Source organism: Fringilla coelebs, assembly GCF_963513975.1.
Source record: "Fringilla coelebs genome assembly, chromosome: 1".
Lineage (NCBI taxonomy): Eukaryota > Metazoa > Chordata > Aves > Passeriformes > Fringillidae > Fringilla > Fringilla coelebs.
This window is the reverse complement of record NC_140028.1, coordinates 32,886,169-32,903,222: the sequence shown is the minus strand read 5'-3', so window position 1 is coordinate 32,903,222 and position 17,054 is coordinate 32,886,169. Positions and strand designations below refer to the sequence as shown.

General features: G+C 39.6%; 2 protein-coding genes across 2 annotated transcripts; both read left to right on the top strand.

The window, feature by feature from the left end:
- The first annotated feature begins 487 nt into the window (after window positions 1–487).
- TMEM70 (transmembrane protein 70) lies at window positions 488–4,804 on the top strand. Its single transcript, XM_084206813.1, has 3 exons — window positions 488–730; window positions 1,766–1,877; window positions 2,957–4,804. The coding sequence occupies exons 1-3, from the start codon at window positions 584–586 to the stop codon at window positions 3,412–3,414; spliced, it is 717 nt and encodes a 238-aa protein (XP_084062939.1). The 5' UTR covers window positions 488–583; the 3' UTR covers window positions 3,415–4,804.
- A 7,298-nt stretch (window positions 4,805–12,102) lies between these two features.
- On the top strand, window positions 12,103–16,774 carry LY96 (lymphocyte antigen 96). Its single transcript, XM_084222070.1, has 5 exons — window positions 12,103–12,350; window positions 13,308–13,397; window positions 14,241–14,369; window positions 15,230–15,282; window positions 16,233–16,774. The coding sequence occupies exons 1-5, from the start codon at window positions 12,257–12,259 to the stop codon at window positions 16,320–16,322; spliced, it is 456 nt and encodes a 151-aa protein (XP_084078196.1). The 5' UTR covers window positions 12,103–12,256; the 3' UTR covers window positions 16,323–16,774.
- Window positions 16,775–17,054: the final 280 nt, after the last annotated feature.

The window sequence follows — 17,054 nt, the reverse complement described above, 5'->3', positions numbered from 1 at the left end:
ACGAAGCTGGGTAAAGGGTCTGGCGCACGAACCTTATGAGGAGTACCTGAGGGAGCTGGGGTAATTTGGCCTGGAGAAGAGAAGGCTCAGTGAAAACCTTATGGCTCTCTACAAGTATCTGAAAGGAGATTCATAGGTGGGGTCAGCCTCTCTCCCCGGCAGCTGGCGAGAGGACCCAAAGCAATGGCCTCAAGCTGTGTCAGGGGAGGTTCAGGTTGGGCATCAGGAGGAATTTCTTCACAGAAAGAATGTTAGACATTGGAATAGACTGCTCAGAGAGGCGGTGGAGTCACCATCTCTGGGGGGTGTTTAAGGGATGATTTGATGTGGCAGTTAATGCCATGGTCTAATTGACGTGGTGGTGTTAGCCACAGGCTGGACTCGATGCCCTCAGAGGTGTTTTCCAGCCCAACCGATTCCGGCATTCTGCGGCTGAGCGGCGTGCAGGAGATGCTGACGGGGGCGCCGCGGAGCCGGCCGGAGCCTCCTACTGCCGGAACCAAAGCGCGGCGTGGCGGCGGCGCGCCGGGGGCTGTCGGTGTGGCACCGCCCGCCGTGTCCCCGGTGCGGCCGCGGCCCCGCCATGCTCCCTCTGCTGCTGCTCCGGGCCGCCTCCGCCCCCGCCGCCTCCGCCGCCTGCCGCCGCGCCTCCGCCTCCGCATGGCTGCGGGGCGCCGCGCACCCCGCCTGCCGCCACCGGGCCGCTGTGGCCGCTGCGACGCCCCAACAGGTTCTGTGTGGGGGCTGTAGGGGCTGTGAAAGCGGGCGGAGCGTTCCCGCCCGCCGGGAAAGGGCGGCGGGATTGGCGGTTTTGCCCTTAGGGGGTTTTGAGGAGGAAAGCGAAGTGCTCCTCGGGGCGTGTCTCCTCTGGTACGCTCAGGTGAGACCCCACCTGGAGTGCTTGGTCCAGCTCTGGGGCTTCATCGACCTGCTGGAGCGAGTCCCGAGGAGGCCATCAAAATCATTGGAGGCATGTAGCACCTCTCCTACGCTGAATGATTAGGGCAATTGAGTTTGTTCCACCTGGAGAACAGACGGCTTCGGGATGACCTAATTGTGGCCTTCCAGTACCAGAATGGAGCCTACAAGAAAGTTCTGTAGGGGAAAGGGTCTTTTTACAAGGGCATGAAATGCCAGGACAGTGGGGAATGGATTAAAACTGAGAGAAAATTTAGCTAATCTAAAGGAAGATATTTAGCTAATATAAGATATTAGGGGTGGGGGTGATGAGGCAACCTGAAGTAGGTTGCCTAGAGAAGCTGTGGATGTCCCAACCCTCAAGGTATTTAAGGCCAGCCTGGATGGAGCTTGGAGCAAACTGGTATAGTGAAAGGTGTCCCTTCCCACAACAAGGCAGTTGGAACTGGATCATCTTTAAGGCCCGGTTCAGCCCAGGCCATTCTATTATTTTATGATCAGACAGAGACGTGATGAGCACAGATGCCATGAAAGTCTCTCTGCAAAGCTGTGTGTAAATCAATTGCTGCTTCAATTACCAGTAATGGAGTTGCAAATATTTCATGCTAATTTGGGATATTTACATGGTAAGTTATTAAAACCGGCAGCATATTAGTTGGAGTTTTTGGCATGCTTTGGAGTGTAACCCATCTTTAATCCTTAGTTTGAAATGGTGGGGGTAGGTTCAGGGCAAGGAGAAACTTTGTCTTTGTGTGTACATGTACATATATGTGTGTGTATGCATGGATAGGTAGATATAAGGTGTAATACTGATGTTCCTTAGCCCTGTACTGCTTTCATCTTTCAGGTTGCATCTTTTCAAGGAGTGGCTGTTCGCAGCCTCAGCACATCCTCCCCTCATGATCACCCAGAACATGGAAGATTAGTTTATAAAGGAAATTTGGCAAAGACAGTGTTGGGTATGTGACTCAAAGTCGTTTATATTGCCTTTTTTTGTTGTTGTAGTTTTAACAGTATTTAGTAACTTTAAAATGAAACAATAAAAGTGAATGTTCTCCTTTCCAAGTTTGCCAAAATCTGGATCATATGTACAAAAACCAGTGATAGTGATGCTTTGTTTCTGCTTCTCTGCTTGGGTGTGCAGGGAGCTCTGTTCATCTCTGTAACCCTTTAGCCTTCTTTGGCTTCTCTTGAGGCCCTTGGGGTGGCTTATCCAACCCAGTAGGCAACAAAGATGAGCTATAACTGCTGTTTACATTCTGCGTGCTTGGAAGTGTTCCTGAAATGCTTCCCAGGCAGGCAGGCATTATGATAAAGAGCTCCGTCTCTAATGAGACTTTGCAAATCTTTCTTTGGCCAGTGAATGTTACAAAGACCTCCTGAAAGGCAAAGCCATTGGATGTTTTCTGATACACATTTTTGAAACGTGTCCTAACATACTTAGTTGTCATAGGATCTTGGGCTCCTGGTTTTCAGGGTGATTTAAGGACTAGGGGTAGTCCACAGCACTGGCTACTGTCTTTCAAGCCCCATGGAAAATGGTTGCGGAGTACTTGTTAATATTTAGTAACCCAGTGTTTATGCATGGCAGCCAAGCTGGCTTCTTTGTAATACACACTGAGTGTCAACATTAGTTGTTGATGAGAGAAATTCCCTGTCTGCCATCTCTTCAATGAGCACCATTACATGTGTCCATGAATGGAGTTAGGTCTCATTAGAAATCAGTTCTTCTGCCTGTGAAGGCAGAAAAAAACTTCATATGTGAGCATAACAGCTAATAGCTGACTGCATCACAGAGCCAGCTTTGATAAACCCAGCATGAAGGTGCAAACAAATCAGAACAGTGGCAACAAGGCAGAACAGAGGCAATGAGCTTTCAATTGTTTCTCCATAAACTTAAAAAAATAGGAAAGGGGTTTTCAGTAACTTCATCAGTTCAAGTAATGGCATTGTTATGTGGTAGAAAAGTATAGGTAATTGTAGAGAAAATTTTGCTCATAAGTGTTAACCTTTATTTTTTTGGATTTCTTTTATGTAGGTGTGAAGTTTTTCTCTTACTCCACCAGCATATTCAACCTGTTCATGATGCCCTACATCATGCTCAAAAGTGGTATTGGAGTGGAAAGTTTGCTTGTCCAAACTGCCTTCTATGGGTTGATCGGGATTTTTACATTTGTAACTCCGGTTACTTTGCATCTCCTTACAAAAGGTTACGTGATCCGGCTCTATTATAAAGATGAAGTGGACACCTATACAGCCATTACCTACAATGCCATCTTGGCAGAAAAAGCAACTGTTTTCCATCAGAAAGATGTAAAGATTCCAGACATCTCCAAGATGTTTACAACATTTTACGCTAAAACGAAGTCAATGCTTGTTAATCCTACGCTTTTCCCAAATCCTCAGGATTATAACCATCTCATGGGCTATGACAAATCCTCATTTTTTAAATTTGAGGATTTAGAGCCAGTAAAGGAAGCTGATGAAAGGAAATAATTTGAAGATAATGTCAGTATCATTGTCCATAATGCAGTACTATATATGTGAAAGAATGTAAAAATCTATTACACTTGCTTAAGTATTAGGTAGCTGGAGTTTTCCATATGCATTTTGGAATGTATAAAAAGAGACACTTTTTAAAAAATATTGCAAACAATGTGAGGATTTCTTTAGAGTTAATGACATAAAATACAGTAAAAAAAGGTGATGCTTAGCCCTGTCTTTTGCTTGTTTATTCTTGGTTTAATTGTTGGTTTTAGCTCTTCAGAGAACTGTAAAATGCCTGAGCTGTGTGGCAGTCTCACCACCTCTGTGTCAGAAGACACTCATTTCCTATCAAGTATGTAGTTAAGATGTTACGCTTTAAATGTTAATTGTACTTAATCTGAAAATACCAGGGTTTTTGTTGCTGCTGGTGATGGTATAAAGGGAATGATTGTGGCTTTTCCTTCCCTTTGTGAGACCATCGGTAGCCAGGAGGAGTCTCTGGAAAGCAGAGAGGTATTCTTGTGAATTCCTGCTACAACTCCTTTCCAGAGGAGGGAAGAACATGGGGAGAATGGCTGTGTATATATAGAGCAGTAAGTTCTAGCTACTCAAAGGTACTCTCAGGCAAACTTAAGCCCCATTCTGAGCAACCCTGTTCCCAAAGGTGGAGAGCAAGAAGCTTCTCTTCTTGGGCACAGGAAAGCACCGTGACATAAGATTTGCTCTGTGAGCATCCCACTGACAAGAGGTGCTGTATTTGAATCAGCAGAGAAAATTCTAGCAGCTAGTGGCTAAAATGGGTTCTGTCAGCATTTATGTAAGGTGGGAAAGCAATTGTGCCTTTAAAGAACACACCTCTTGATTTTCAAGTGAAGAAAGCCACCTTTTACTCAAATTAAAAAAGGAAATCTGGTCTTTTTGTGGTACTAGACTGGTTCTTCTCCCTTGAGTGTGTAGAAGTTGGATTTAAATTTTTTAGCTGAAGGCACATAAACTGACAGATACTTGTTTTCAAAGAATGAAGGGCCTAAATATTTTGATACACAAAAATTACTGAATTGAAAAAAACCCCAAAATTAAAATTAATTTTGTGTTAACAGTGCCCTTTGTGATAGGAAAATCTGATACTTGCTACTAGTCATCCTGATCCTGCAAATACAAAATTACAGCTAACTTTCAAGCTGTTTCCTAAGTTGCAGCTGAAAAACTGTATTTAAAAGTCCAAATGTCTTCCAGTACTCTTATGTCAATTTCCTTTAGTAGAATGACACCACACATCGTGGTTTTGAATGTTGCTTTTCTGACTGCTCTCAATGTATTTGCTTAGTAATTAAAAAGCAAATCGTCCCATCCCAGTATGTTTTTTGAGGCGCTTTTTTTGTGTTGGCACAACTATAATTTTAAAAGGGTGATAAAGTCTTGTTAAGCCAGTATCATTCCATGGGTAGCAATAATATATAAATAAAATTTTCATAAAATTATATTGAACATGTGAGGTTCAAGTTATATTGAACAAGCAATTCTGATCACCTGGTTGTGCTACTTGTCCTCATTGAAATGATATTTTACACTTAGTTAAAAGTAATCTTTGATGCATTCACTCACTTCGTTTAGTGCTTGCGTTGAAAGATGAGGTTGGCTTGATCTTCCAATGACACATACAGTGAGAACAGAAAGTAGAGTTTGCTTGAGAAGGTAAAGGAAAGGCCCCAAAATTATATTTATGTATTTATGTATAAGCAATATCAAAATCCTTATCTTTTTCCTCTGATTGCAAAAAGTTTTCATTTCTAAATTTGAGATTTGGCCAATTCAGAATTAAGCAGCAACAGTAAGATATCTCCATGCCAGTGGCTAAATTTCTATCTATGGAAGATAAATATTATTCTGCTTGTGTTCTGATAGTGAAAAGCAACTGAAGCTAGTAGGTGGCTTTTTGACACACAGGTGATTAAAAATAATATTAAAAAATCCAGAATTCTCCCAGAAGATAGGTGATGATTCTGGCTGGGATGTAGTCTCAGAAAAAATAATACTTCCAATGTGCAATAATAGGATAATACTTCCAATGTGAAAATAATAGGATAGTACTTTTATATTAGGAAAAAGAAGACCAGACTTACTGAAGGTACTCAATATTCTACTTGCTTTTTTTTTGTTTGCTGCTACACTTAGAGTGGAATTGTAGGACCATTTAGGTTGGAAAGGACCTCCAAGATCATTAACTCCAACCATTAAGCCAGCACTGCCAAGTCCACCACTAAACCACGTCCTTAAGTACCACATTTGTATATCTTTTAGATACCTTCTGGCATGGTGACTCAACCACTTCCCCAGGGAGCCATGCCAGTGCTTGACAGCCCTCTCAGTGAAGAAATCTTTTCTAATATCCAGGCTAAACATCCCCTGGTGCAACTTGAGGCTGTTTCCTCTTATCCTATTTCTTGTTACTTGGGAGAAGACACAGATCCCCACCTTGGTACAACCTGCTTTCGGGTTGTAGAGACTGATAAGATCACTCCTGAGCCTCCTTTTCTCCAGACTGAACAACCCCAGTTCCCCCAGCTGTTTGTTCCTCATAAGTCTTGTGCTCCAGACCCTTCACCAGCTTCACTGCCCTTCTCTGGACACACTCAACACCTCAATGTCCTTTGTGTTGTGAGGGGCCCAAAAATGAACGCAGAACTTGAGTATACTTCTACATATGTGACTGGTTTAGATCCCTGGAATTGTTGAGAGCAGTTATTCACACTGGGATCAAAATAAAGGAAGGGAATTGTAATCCAAAAAGACTTCCAAGATGTATTTCTTCTCTGCTCTGGGTTCTGAGCAGTCTATCTGAAGATATTTTTTAGCGCATTGTCTGCATTTCCAGGTGGGAATCTCTGAAATGCTTTGTGTCTTTCTATGGTAGAAAACGTGCATAAATCAGAACAGGCCCTCTTGCTACTAACAAATCATGCAAGGGAATCAACTGTGGTGTGAGTGTTTCAATAAACAAATTACTACCAGGTAATTCCCAAAGTCTGGTAGCTCCATGTCTGTTTACCAACCCTATAAATTATGTGAATTTCTATTTTTTTCTAGTGTATTTTTCTTCGGTTTCATATGCTTGGTGAAAACCAGTACTAAGTGCAGAAGTATTACTGCTAACATTTTCATCTCTGGAAGTTTTTGATATTTCTGTGGGTGTAGGTAACTTGTACATGATATGGAAGAAACTATTTAGGAGATCTAAAGAATGTGCTTGAATCATGTGGAGGTTCTGAAGAAAATACTGATGTGGGAGCCCAGTTTTCTGAAATAAGTGATTTACAAACTATTTATTTGCAATGCAATGCCTACCGTGAAGGCTGACAGCTCCGGCAGCTTTTTCAGGACCAACCAATCAGTTGTGCATAGCAGCTGGACACATCTTATTCTGGTCCCAGTTTCACTGGATCTGGTATGAAGAGCAGGAATGTATCAATGTGTATCAGCAATAGCGTGGCCAGCAGGACCAGGGCAGTGATTGCTGCCCTTTACTTGGCACTGGGGAGGCCACGCCTCATGTACTGTGTTCAGTTTTGGGGCCCTTAATTCTGGGAGGACATTAAGGTGCTGGAGTGTGTCCAGAGAAGGGCAATGAAGATGGTGAAGGGTCTAGAGGGTAAGTCCTGAGAGTAGCAGCTGAAAGAGCTTCAATTGTTTAGCCTGGAGAAAAGGAGGCTAGGGGGGACCTTTTCTGAGAGGAGGCTGTAGCCAGATGGGGGTCACTGATCTCCCAGGCAACCAGCAACAGGATGAGAGGAAATGTCCTCAAGCATATATGCCAGGGGAGGTTCAGGTTAGACATCAGGTGAAATTTCTTCATAGAAAGGGTGATTAGACTTTGGAACAGGCTGCCAAGGTCAGATTTCCAACCCATGACCAAACAGCACTGTGCCAACTACACCAGGGCATTGAGTGCCACGTCCAGTCTTGCCTTGAACACCTCCATCTGTGAGGTTAGTTTTGCCATGTTTTGGTCCTTTCCACACCACCTCACTTCCTCCCAGACAATTTTCTTGTAGTCACTAAATTTCTCAATTTTCATTTTTTTTTTCTTTCGGGAAGGGAAACAAAATCTTGCAAAACAGAAAAGAAAGACTTACAAACACTCTGGAAAGGAGATATGATCAAATGAAATGCAATTGATGAAAAGAAAAGAAAATTGGGACATTTTGTGACTACAAGGAAATGGACTGGGATTAATGAGGTGCAGTGCAAAGGACCAAAACATGCCAAAACTAACCTCACAGATGTTGCAAAAGCAGGGGAAAAATCAAGGAGGAAGACAGAACTTTGAGGGGAAGATATGAGAGACATGGCATGGATACTTTAAAAAAAATATAAATGTTTGTCAAAGTGAAAGCCATCAAAAGGCATGGGATGCCATCAAGTGCAGGGACATGGGCCAAAGCTTGCCAAAATTGATCCCTATTGAAATGGCAAGATTTCTTTTCCTTTTCCTAAAGGAGTTGTTCAAGGAAACACCTTCTGTATGTTGCACTCTGTGATTTCACATCTTTTCCAACCTAGCTAATTCTGTTAATCTGTATGAAATTACTGAAGCCTCCTTTCCAGACACATTTTTCCTATCCCTTTCCAGCCTTAAAAGCTTCCAAAAAAGGTCATAGATGACTTTTTAAAAAATCTTTTCCCTTTGAATAACAGTCAGGATGTATGCAAATTTTGCTTTTCAGACTTTTACTACAAGCTATTTTCTTACTGGTGACCCTCTTCCTTTCTCAAGTTTTTGGCTTTGTCCACATTATTATTCATTAGTCCCTATCTGTTCTTAATTATAAAGTACAAAGTTCCTTGTCATTTTTAAAAGTTATTTTTAAAATTAAATTATGCCACAACCCTCATTTTTTTTCATGCAAATATAAAAGTTTTTGATGAGGAAATTATCCCTTTTTGGTACTTCAAAGAGAAATCTTTAAAGCTGTGAGGTATTTCACACTCTTAACACACTCTGTGAATTAAAAGTTAACTAATTTGACTGGGCCTTGCTTTATTGCATACCAAAGTAATCATATTGGTAAAGATGAAGAAAATCTGTAAATTTTTGCATAGAATCATGAGGGCTTGATTTAGGTGATGGAAACTTTGTGAAAGTCTCTTTGTGCTGTAAGAATTGAGAGCAGACGTGAATTATTACAACTGCTCAATATAATAGGGTGGAAACTTGGTAAACTGCTGTAATTCGGTTGCTCTGGAGTTCTGTGGCCATACCACAGATTTCTTCATGTCTCATACCATGGATTTCTTCATTCCCCAGTGTACAGCATAGCTTGCTGCAGCCTGCATGAGAAAGGGGACAAGTGTGCTTAGCTGTGAGTTGGATCCACTATAATAAGATTATCCCAGAGCTACACAGACCTCAGCAAGCAGCTATTTTAAGCTGGGAATAGCAGAGAACAAGAGCAAACAGCCGCAAAGTATGTCCAGCTGTCTCCCTTTCTAGAATTCCAGGGTGGAAAGTGCTGCTGTGGTGTGCATACTGAGAGCGTCAGGTAGGACATCTCCCTTTCTTATCCCTTCATCCTCTTCTTTCTCTTCTTTTTGGCATTTTTAATTGTTTAATGAATACTTCAGGGTACAACTGTAAGTTTTAGTCCTAAACTTGGCTTGCAGAGAATAAACCGTAAGGCCACTGGCAAGAGACAGGGAGTTATTTCCAACATAATAGTTTGCACAGGAAAACCATACCACCTGGTATGTGTTTGCTGCATTTTAGTAGTCTCCAGTGGTTTAATGGGATATATTCAAATCAAACCACTAAGCCAAAGTTCATACAGCATTTAGCAAAACATATTCAGCGTAATGCACAGCACTTTTTGTATATTTCAGAAACTCTTTGGTTTCTTACTCAGATGCTACCAATGCACCACTGGATACGTGCCAGTGCCCTGCTCTTGGTTTGGACCGCCATGGCACTCTCAAGCATTTAATCAGATGCCTGTAGAGGAAATGAATCCTCTACCTTTTTATTGTATCCCTGGGCATGACTTTCTGCTTCTACTATAAACATTGTCAAAGATAGGGTGAGGGGATTTGAGGAGAGTCCACAGTTTTCTATTCTTCATGCTGATAGTTGAGTGTATTTTTATTTTGTGAATGCAGTCTTATGCCTCATATAGGGCCCTTTTACATTATGGTGCCTTCAGCATCAACCCAAAACCCAGAATCAGAAAGAATAAATGTCTGCTTCCAGGTGCAAACCTATCTACTTAAAAAACTCACAAATAGTCCTACAAGGACTATTATTGCCTCATTCTTTATTTAATAAATGTGGTTAATATCTTAAAAGAGTTTTCCATTAAAGTGAAATTTTGTTACATGGCAACAGGTAAGATATAATCTTTAATTCTGTCTAAGTAACACTTTGAGTACTTTCCCCTGTTATACTGGTGTACTGTTATTTATTTTTCTGTGATGGGATATTATGATCATGCATATTATAAATCTTTCCTGAGGGAGATTTTAATGACTTTTAAGTGCTTACCTGGTCAATGTACTCATCTGCAGCCAGCAATCCAAATACAAAGTGATTATTTTGAAAAGCAATCAAAAGTAAGTTAAGCACTTCTTGGATGCATTGAGAAAGAAGATAAAAATATAATGAATTATTTTAAGGATTTTAACCACAAATCAGCGAGGAACCTTGGAATAAACTTATTTTCTCAACATCTCAGATGCAGCAAAATTAAAAGTCATAGGTATGAAGTTCTAAATTCTTAAGACTTGAATTTATGTACTGTTAATTGGAGAGCTGGTTCCTACTGAATTTACTTGCAAAGGATTTCGAAATAAATGAAGTATTTAACTGACAAAACCTCAGTGAAGTAACATTATTGTGTGGCTCTTTCTACTTCTCCTTCCTTTTTGCCTTCCTTCTGGATTGGAATATATAAGAAAAAGATTATAGCAAGGAAAAAAGATTTTATAAAATTAAAGTGTATAGAACTTTGTAATCTTCTGCAGTGATCCTCATACTGACTTGAAAGGAGCAGAACAGACTCTTCACACTACTAGTGCACCGGTTTGGGACTTTAGGGATCATCACATGACGTCTGTGAACAGCATTGATGTTGGCATGAAACGCCACAAGCATCTAAAACAGAATTTGCTGAAAGTATTTAAAAATAATTTAGGTTATTTTGATTTAATGACAGTTTGACCTAACACAGTGGTCAAGTTTGTAGGCTTTATATTCACGGTCATAAAGGATATTTTAGCTATGGTACCAGGAGTACTTATTGTTCCTGTTTTCCTATTTAGCCAGCTAGAGACTTTTAAGTTGAGCTTTCTTACACTGACTTTTTAAAGCATTGGAATAGTCTCGTGCAATAAAAGTGCAATAACGAAGGAGCAGGAGGTTTCTGCATGTGTCTGTCTTAGCCACCAGGGGGGACTCATTCCTCATCTATAACTTTTCTGCAACAAGTATCTGAAAAAAACACCCATGCTTGAACCAGGTCTAGAAAGTCAATTCAGCAAAGTCCCCCTGTTTATCAGTGGGGTACAGTCATTGTCACCCCCTGCCCGCTTCAGACTGACCTGGGACTTGTGCTAAACCTGTTGGACTGACAGAAGACTCAGCAGAGAGCCTGGCTTGGCTTCTCACAGATTAAACTCCTTCACACCAGTGGTCATGGCTTTGTGGCTGAAAGGAATATTTTTTGGCTGCATGTGCAAAAAGTAGCTCTTCTTTCATAGCTGTTTCATAGCTCCTTTGTGACTGTCTCACTACTGCATTTCTTTTTTCCAACTATTACAGCCTTCCTGATTTATTTCAATTTCACTGCATGTCTTACTATTTTTAAGCAAGATTTGTTCATCTTGAAACAGAACTGTGTTATTGCTGTGATCACAAGGAACTTATATGTTTTATAGCATCCTGTTAAACAACAGCAAAAAAATCTGTGTGTGATGTATGTACCCTGGAGGTCTGTCAGGAAAGTTATATAATTTTGAATTCCCACTTGAAAGCCAAATATTGAAAATTTCCTAAAGTGTTGAACTCTGTCAGGCCAGTGGGACTCTTCTTGTGGTCATTGGAAAGATTTGGAAGAGAATTCTCTAGCTGCATTAAATTTTCAAATTTTTGTCTTATTTTGTAAATTATTTAATGTTGTAGTTAATTATTTGGTAATTTCAGGCGCCTTTAATTCAATTTTCCCTTTCCTTAATTAATCTAGGAATTACCCCCATCTCTGGGCACAATCAGTCATGGTTTTTGTGCACATCATAACATCAGATGGTTGCATTCAACTCCATTTGAAATACATCATTCCTTCAGATGTCTGGTGTATTCTCAAAGCACGGTGAGCTTTGTAAGAAGCTCACATGAAAACCAGTGAGAGGTACTGACTACCATAAAAATAAAAGAATGGACTCGATTTTCATCAGGTGTGGATTTTTCTCTTCTTTAATATGTGCAGGAAACTCTGTGTTTGAAATTATGCCTTTGAAAATCTTACCCCTGATGAGTCAACTAAACTTGCTCATTACGTGCTTCTGGTAGTCATAATGTCATTTCACTTCCCCATTTCACACAGTTTTCTCTTTAATTTTTCATTCTCATTTTCAGCTGCATTGTCTGGGGAAAATGTAAAAACAAAAGCAGGAATTCTTTTTCTGAACAAAATTTAGTGTGATGATAACTGACAGTGCTGCAGTAGAATTAACAAAGATTGCAGAAAATTTGATAAATAGCAGAACTTTCCCCAAAGACATGTGACTGACGATGACTGTGCTGAATTTTGTTCCTCTTTCTCCCAAATGAAGTTTTACCATCGGATACTGAGCAAAAAAAGCAACTATGTTTGGACTCCTTTTTTTCATTTTATTCACCCCTGGAGTCAGTGAATTAATTTGTAAATCATCAGATCTTGAAATGTCGTATACTTTTTGTGGTGAGTAAAAAGACAGGTAATACTTTTGTTAAATTTCTGGGATAATTACTGTTGTCTGAGGGATTACGAATTTTCTTCCAAATTTGTTTCTTTGAGGAATACAGAAAAAGAAAAAGAAGTATATTTCTGTTATTAATCACTCTCTTATAAGAATTTTACTTCATAGGCATAAATCTTACCACAATGCTGGTTCCAGCAGCTAGGAGAGAGAGAACTTTATTCTCAAGTACAGTAAGCATGTTTTTGTTCAGGAAATATTAGAAGATAATGGATTTAAACTAGTTTCGCAAGTACTCTGTTGTATAAATTATACCTATTGAGTTAACCAGTATGTTACAATGAAAAGCTTGAAGTATGTGGAAAAAAAGAGGGAATGTCATATTCTGTCAGGCTGCAGTACCAATCAGGTTCTGAGACAGCATGGTGTGTCCCTTCCTGCCCTGTCTGTGTCATGGGCTGATATTTTGTGTATTTCAAATATGCAAGGTGGGTCAGTCACAGAGCAAATCTACTCAAAGGTTCATTTACATTACCTGAGAAATATGCTGGTGCATTAAAAATATTTTTAGCTCTTGTCAGTATGATTAGCATAAGTAGGGATATTTTCAGTAGAAGATCATTCTGGTTTAGTGCTAATAAAAGTTTGTATATCTTCAAAAGAGAAATAAAGGTACTTTTGTCTCTGTTTTTTGTGTGCAAAATATCATCAAACAAAAATTTACTTTGCTTTACTTAAATATGATACTGGTTTTGCCCTCTAAATGTAAAAATAATTTATAATATAATTTAAAAAACATATTTAATATTTACCACACATATTGAGCAATTTTCTGGCTTATAACTTAAATACATTTAAAAATATGTATGTGGGTTTTTGTGTGTATAACTGTATATTCTCATTATTTTTATGGAGAAGCCTATTTACACTATCAATGCAAAATGATTTTTTTTCTGTAGATTCTACAGCTCATGCTTTCATGTTTAATCTGACACCTTGCAGCACAATGAACAAACATGTCTGGAAGGCTGCTCTTACCTGGATTCCAAGTGAGTGTCTCTTAACTAGACAATTATATTCTGGAAATGCTGAAAATGAAATACAACTGAAAAACTGACACTTCATCCTAAATGCCATGTGATTTAGGAAATTGGTTTCTGGGGTTAAAAATGGAATGGATAAACTATAGCGATGGACAGAAATGATGATTTGTGAAATGTGTTTGAGTTTTACTTGGAGCGGTTACCAGAGCCCTGCGTGCAGGACTGTCACTGTCAATGCAAATCTGTGACAGTTTAGGTGTATGTGCATTTTGGTCTTCTGGCCTGGACAAGATCCAAGTCTTAAAGGAGAGAGAGTATCATCAAGCCATCCAACTATGGCAGGACTTCTAGGAAGAATAAGCATGTTCCAGAAGCTGGAAATGGTACTGCATTTTGTGTGCAAACCTAATGGTGATCTTTAAGCCCAGCTTTAAGCCAGCAAGCTCAGCTAATGAAATGTTTAGGACCTGGCTGTCATAAACTTCCCCTTCTGCACTAGGTTTGCTTCCCTAGAAAGACATCTTTAGGTCTTCATTTGAGCACGCATTTAGGTTAGCTGTGGAGCTTAATGAACTCTGTTTCCTTTACTGAAGAAATTAAAACAGACTTTGAAGTTTTTCTCCCAAATATTTCTTTAGACCAATTTTTTATTGTTGTTAAAAACAATATCTTTTTTCCTTTTTTTTCTGGAAGAAGCAGTTTTCAAGATATATACCTTTTTAATTTTGGGGGAGTCTTACAAAAATACAGTATTTTGGCTAAATCTGGTTTTTATCTAATCAGCATGTCTCCATATACGCTTTTCCTCCCCACCAGCTACCATTTTCTTACTTGCAATGTTTTAATTAGGAAGTGACATCCACTTTTTGAAGATTGTCTTCAATGTCTGGTATGATGGTGCCAAAGCACTCCTCTGGAAGGAACTCCTCTGCAGCGGAGCTGACGATGAATACTCAGTGTGCGGAACGCTGAAAGGAGGTTGGTGTGAAAATACATGGTGCAATCAACCCAGGCAAACAGATTTTTTTCTCCACAATCTAGACCTTGCTTGGCAGGCAGCAGACCTCAGAGCAGGCAATTCTCCAGTTCCAGAACCCCATTGAGGTAAAAAATATCCAAATTCTTTATTTTGACATCGTTATCCTGCAGTTTCCATCTCCATAAATGAGTAATACTAATATCCTTCATCTGATGATGACACTTATTGGGAACATCTCTAAAATGACACGGAAAGATTGAATTTGACTGGACTGAACAGGAAACTTGAGAGGCACTGTGGGCACTACTAATATCCAGAACAAAGTTAATTTAGATATGTGTCCGGATGGATTTTTTAAGAGATTTTATACACATACGTATGATGATTTTTTTTTTCCAATAGAGAAGAGTGAATCCTTTGGTAGGGGCTAACAAATATTAACACAATACATGCTCAGATTCAGAGAATTCAGGCAGGATGTAAGACTAAAGGCTAAAAAGACCTGTAAGGAGGTGAAAATGCAGTCTGTTTTCCTTTCTCTAAAAATCAGTATCAGCTCTCTTCAGTTACCATTCAAGTGAACTACTATTACAAGTTAAATTTCTGGAGTTATCACAGTAGGATTTGTCTGGAGGAGATGTTGCAGGAGCACTGTGGTTAATTTCTATTTTCTAATGTGGTTTCAACAAAAAGTCAGAGCTCTGAGAGAAGAACCAGATGAGGGCTTTATCAGTGAAAGAGTGACATTGGCAACTGCTGCTGAGAGATATGCCATATTGCTTTGAAATTATTTAGGCAGTCTGATTGATGGCTTTATGGTTAAGTAACTCTTTGTATTATAATTATCTCTATTTTTCAGAAACACTTGACTCAGCATTTGACATTAAAGGCTCCAAAATGGCATTTGCAAAGGTACTTTTCAACGTTTTGTATAATAGCAAAATCCCATACTTACAGGTATATTTTTTTCTGAAGAGACCTGTAGAAAACAGAAGAGGAAATGTCAGAAAACTTTCTTATAATAGAATTGATGACAATAAAATGGTAGCAGCTCTGAAATGCTAGATGTTCTAAGGTTATTATTCCTCTATCATTCTTCCTTTATTTTATAAAAGAAAAGACCTAAGTAATCAGTTAATGTCACCTTAATTATTCCATTTTCTTTGGTAAATTATTCTCTTTCCTTTTACCTGTTTGAGTAAATCCATTCATATTCCTTCTGCCCATTTCATTCTTTATTTTACATTCTCTTCACATGCTGCTCTTTTACTCCATGAAACCATTTTCAAAGATTTGAAAAGGAGTAACAGTATCCAAAAAGTAAAAGCAGTGCTCCACTGTTAAACCAGGGGCTGCACCAGTCCTCAGGTTAAGCCATTCTCATCCAACAACTGCCTCATCAGTTGTCTGAGCTTTTCCAAGACCCTTATCAACACTATTATTCCCTAAAAATGTCACTAAGGAGCTCCTACTGTCCAAAATCTCCACCACCCCCCTTAGCTCATGGGCCTCCAGCAGTCCAACAGCTCTTGTAGCCCCAGAGCTAGTAACAGACAGGAACATGCTCTGCCATGAGCTGTCCTCCTGTTGATGAGGAATTTATGGTAGACCTGACACTTCCTGGTGGGACTCTGCTAGACCAGGAAATGTTGTTCCTGAGTAGGCTGGCCGTGAGAAGGAAGTTGATCACAGTTTTATGCACTCATATACCTGACTATACCGATGAGAGCAGTCCCTGATGGGAATCTGTCTTTTTCAGTTCTAACAGAAATCACAGAAACATTCCAAAAGCCACTTAGACAAGAGCAGGCAGTATTGTGGACTAATTTTCTTTTCTTTTTTTTTTTTCTTCCTTGTTTTAGGGCAATTATAGTATTGTTGTGCAAGGATTCTCTGATGAATCTGAGAATAATATGCTCATATGCTTGAATTTCACCATGATAGTAAAATAAGATACTTTCTGAGTGCAACAAACTTCTCAAATAATTCCAGAATATGGAGGTCACTTCTGTGAGCAACCGGAATCCAAGCTGTGAAGTAATATGCACACTGAATTTCCTGAGGCAGAATACATCATGTGCTGTTCTGGGAAGCTGTAAGATGTAGTCTTTCTCATTTGTAGCACAGCCATAATCAGTTGCTCAGCCAATGTGCCCAAAATTTCTGGGAATCAGGCATCCTGATTAATCCACAGAAAAACCCTGACTGGATGTCAGGCTGGTCCTGCATTTTGGTGCTGTGCCTTGAGTTACAATAAAGTTGAGTGCTTCAGGCTGAGCTAAAGTAATCAAGTTTTGAACTTTTGAAGTGCCAGAATCAGAAGTTCATCAGTATTCAATTTAAAATAACACAGCAATTGAATTTGGGAACCCTGATGTGAAGGGCGGGGGGTGTTTTTTTTGTTTGTTTGGGTCCTTTTCTTTCCTTGTAACAATAAAACTTGTTAGTACAATCAATTTAAGAGATTGTTTTTATTCTCCTGTTATTTTCTGATGTTTCTTCAGATGTTTCATATTGTTCTGCTCTGTTTACACCAAGCTGAAACAGAGGAGTAATAACTTGTTATGTGGTAGTAGCTGATGTGGATAAAATCCAAAGTGGAACGCTATTTTTTTCCAGTTACACTGATACAGTACAGCTGAATTTAGCCATCCAGAGCTGCAACTGCAATCCCTTAGAATGTT

What these genes read in the sequence shown, in the direction of transcription:
- TMEM70 (XM_084206813.1), top strand. Translation starts at nt 584, where the DNA reads ATGCTCCCTCTGCTGCTGCTCCGGGCCGCCTCCGCCCCCGCCGCCTCC. An exon ending in CCGCTGCGACGCCCCAACAG is followed by an intron (nt 731 to 1,765) that starts GTTCTGTGTGGG and finishes TTCATCTTTCAG; the next exon opens with GTTGCATCTTTTCAAGGAGT. An exon ending in TTTGGCAAAGACAGTGTTGG is followed by an intron (nt 1,878 to 2,956) that starts GTATGTGACTCA and finishes TCTTTTATGTAG; the next exon opens with GTGTGAAGTTTTTCTCTTAC.
- LY96 (XM_084222070.1), top strand. Translation starts at nt 12,257, where the DNA reads ATGTTTGGACTCCTTTTTTTCATTTTATTCACCCCTGGAGTCAGTGAA. An exon ending in AATGTCGTATACTTTTTGTG is followed by an intron (nt 12,351 to 13,307) that starts GTGAGTAAAAAG and finishes TTTTTTCTGTAG; the next exon opens with ATTCTACAGCTCATGCTTTC. An exon ending in TGCTCTTACCTGGATTCCAA is followed by an intron (nt 13,398 to 14,240) that starts GTGAGTGTCTCT and finishes TGTTTTAATTAG; the next exon opens with GAAGTGACATCCACTTTTTG.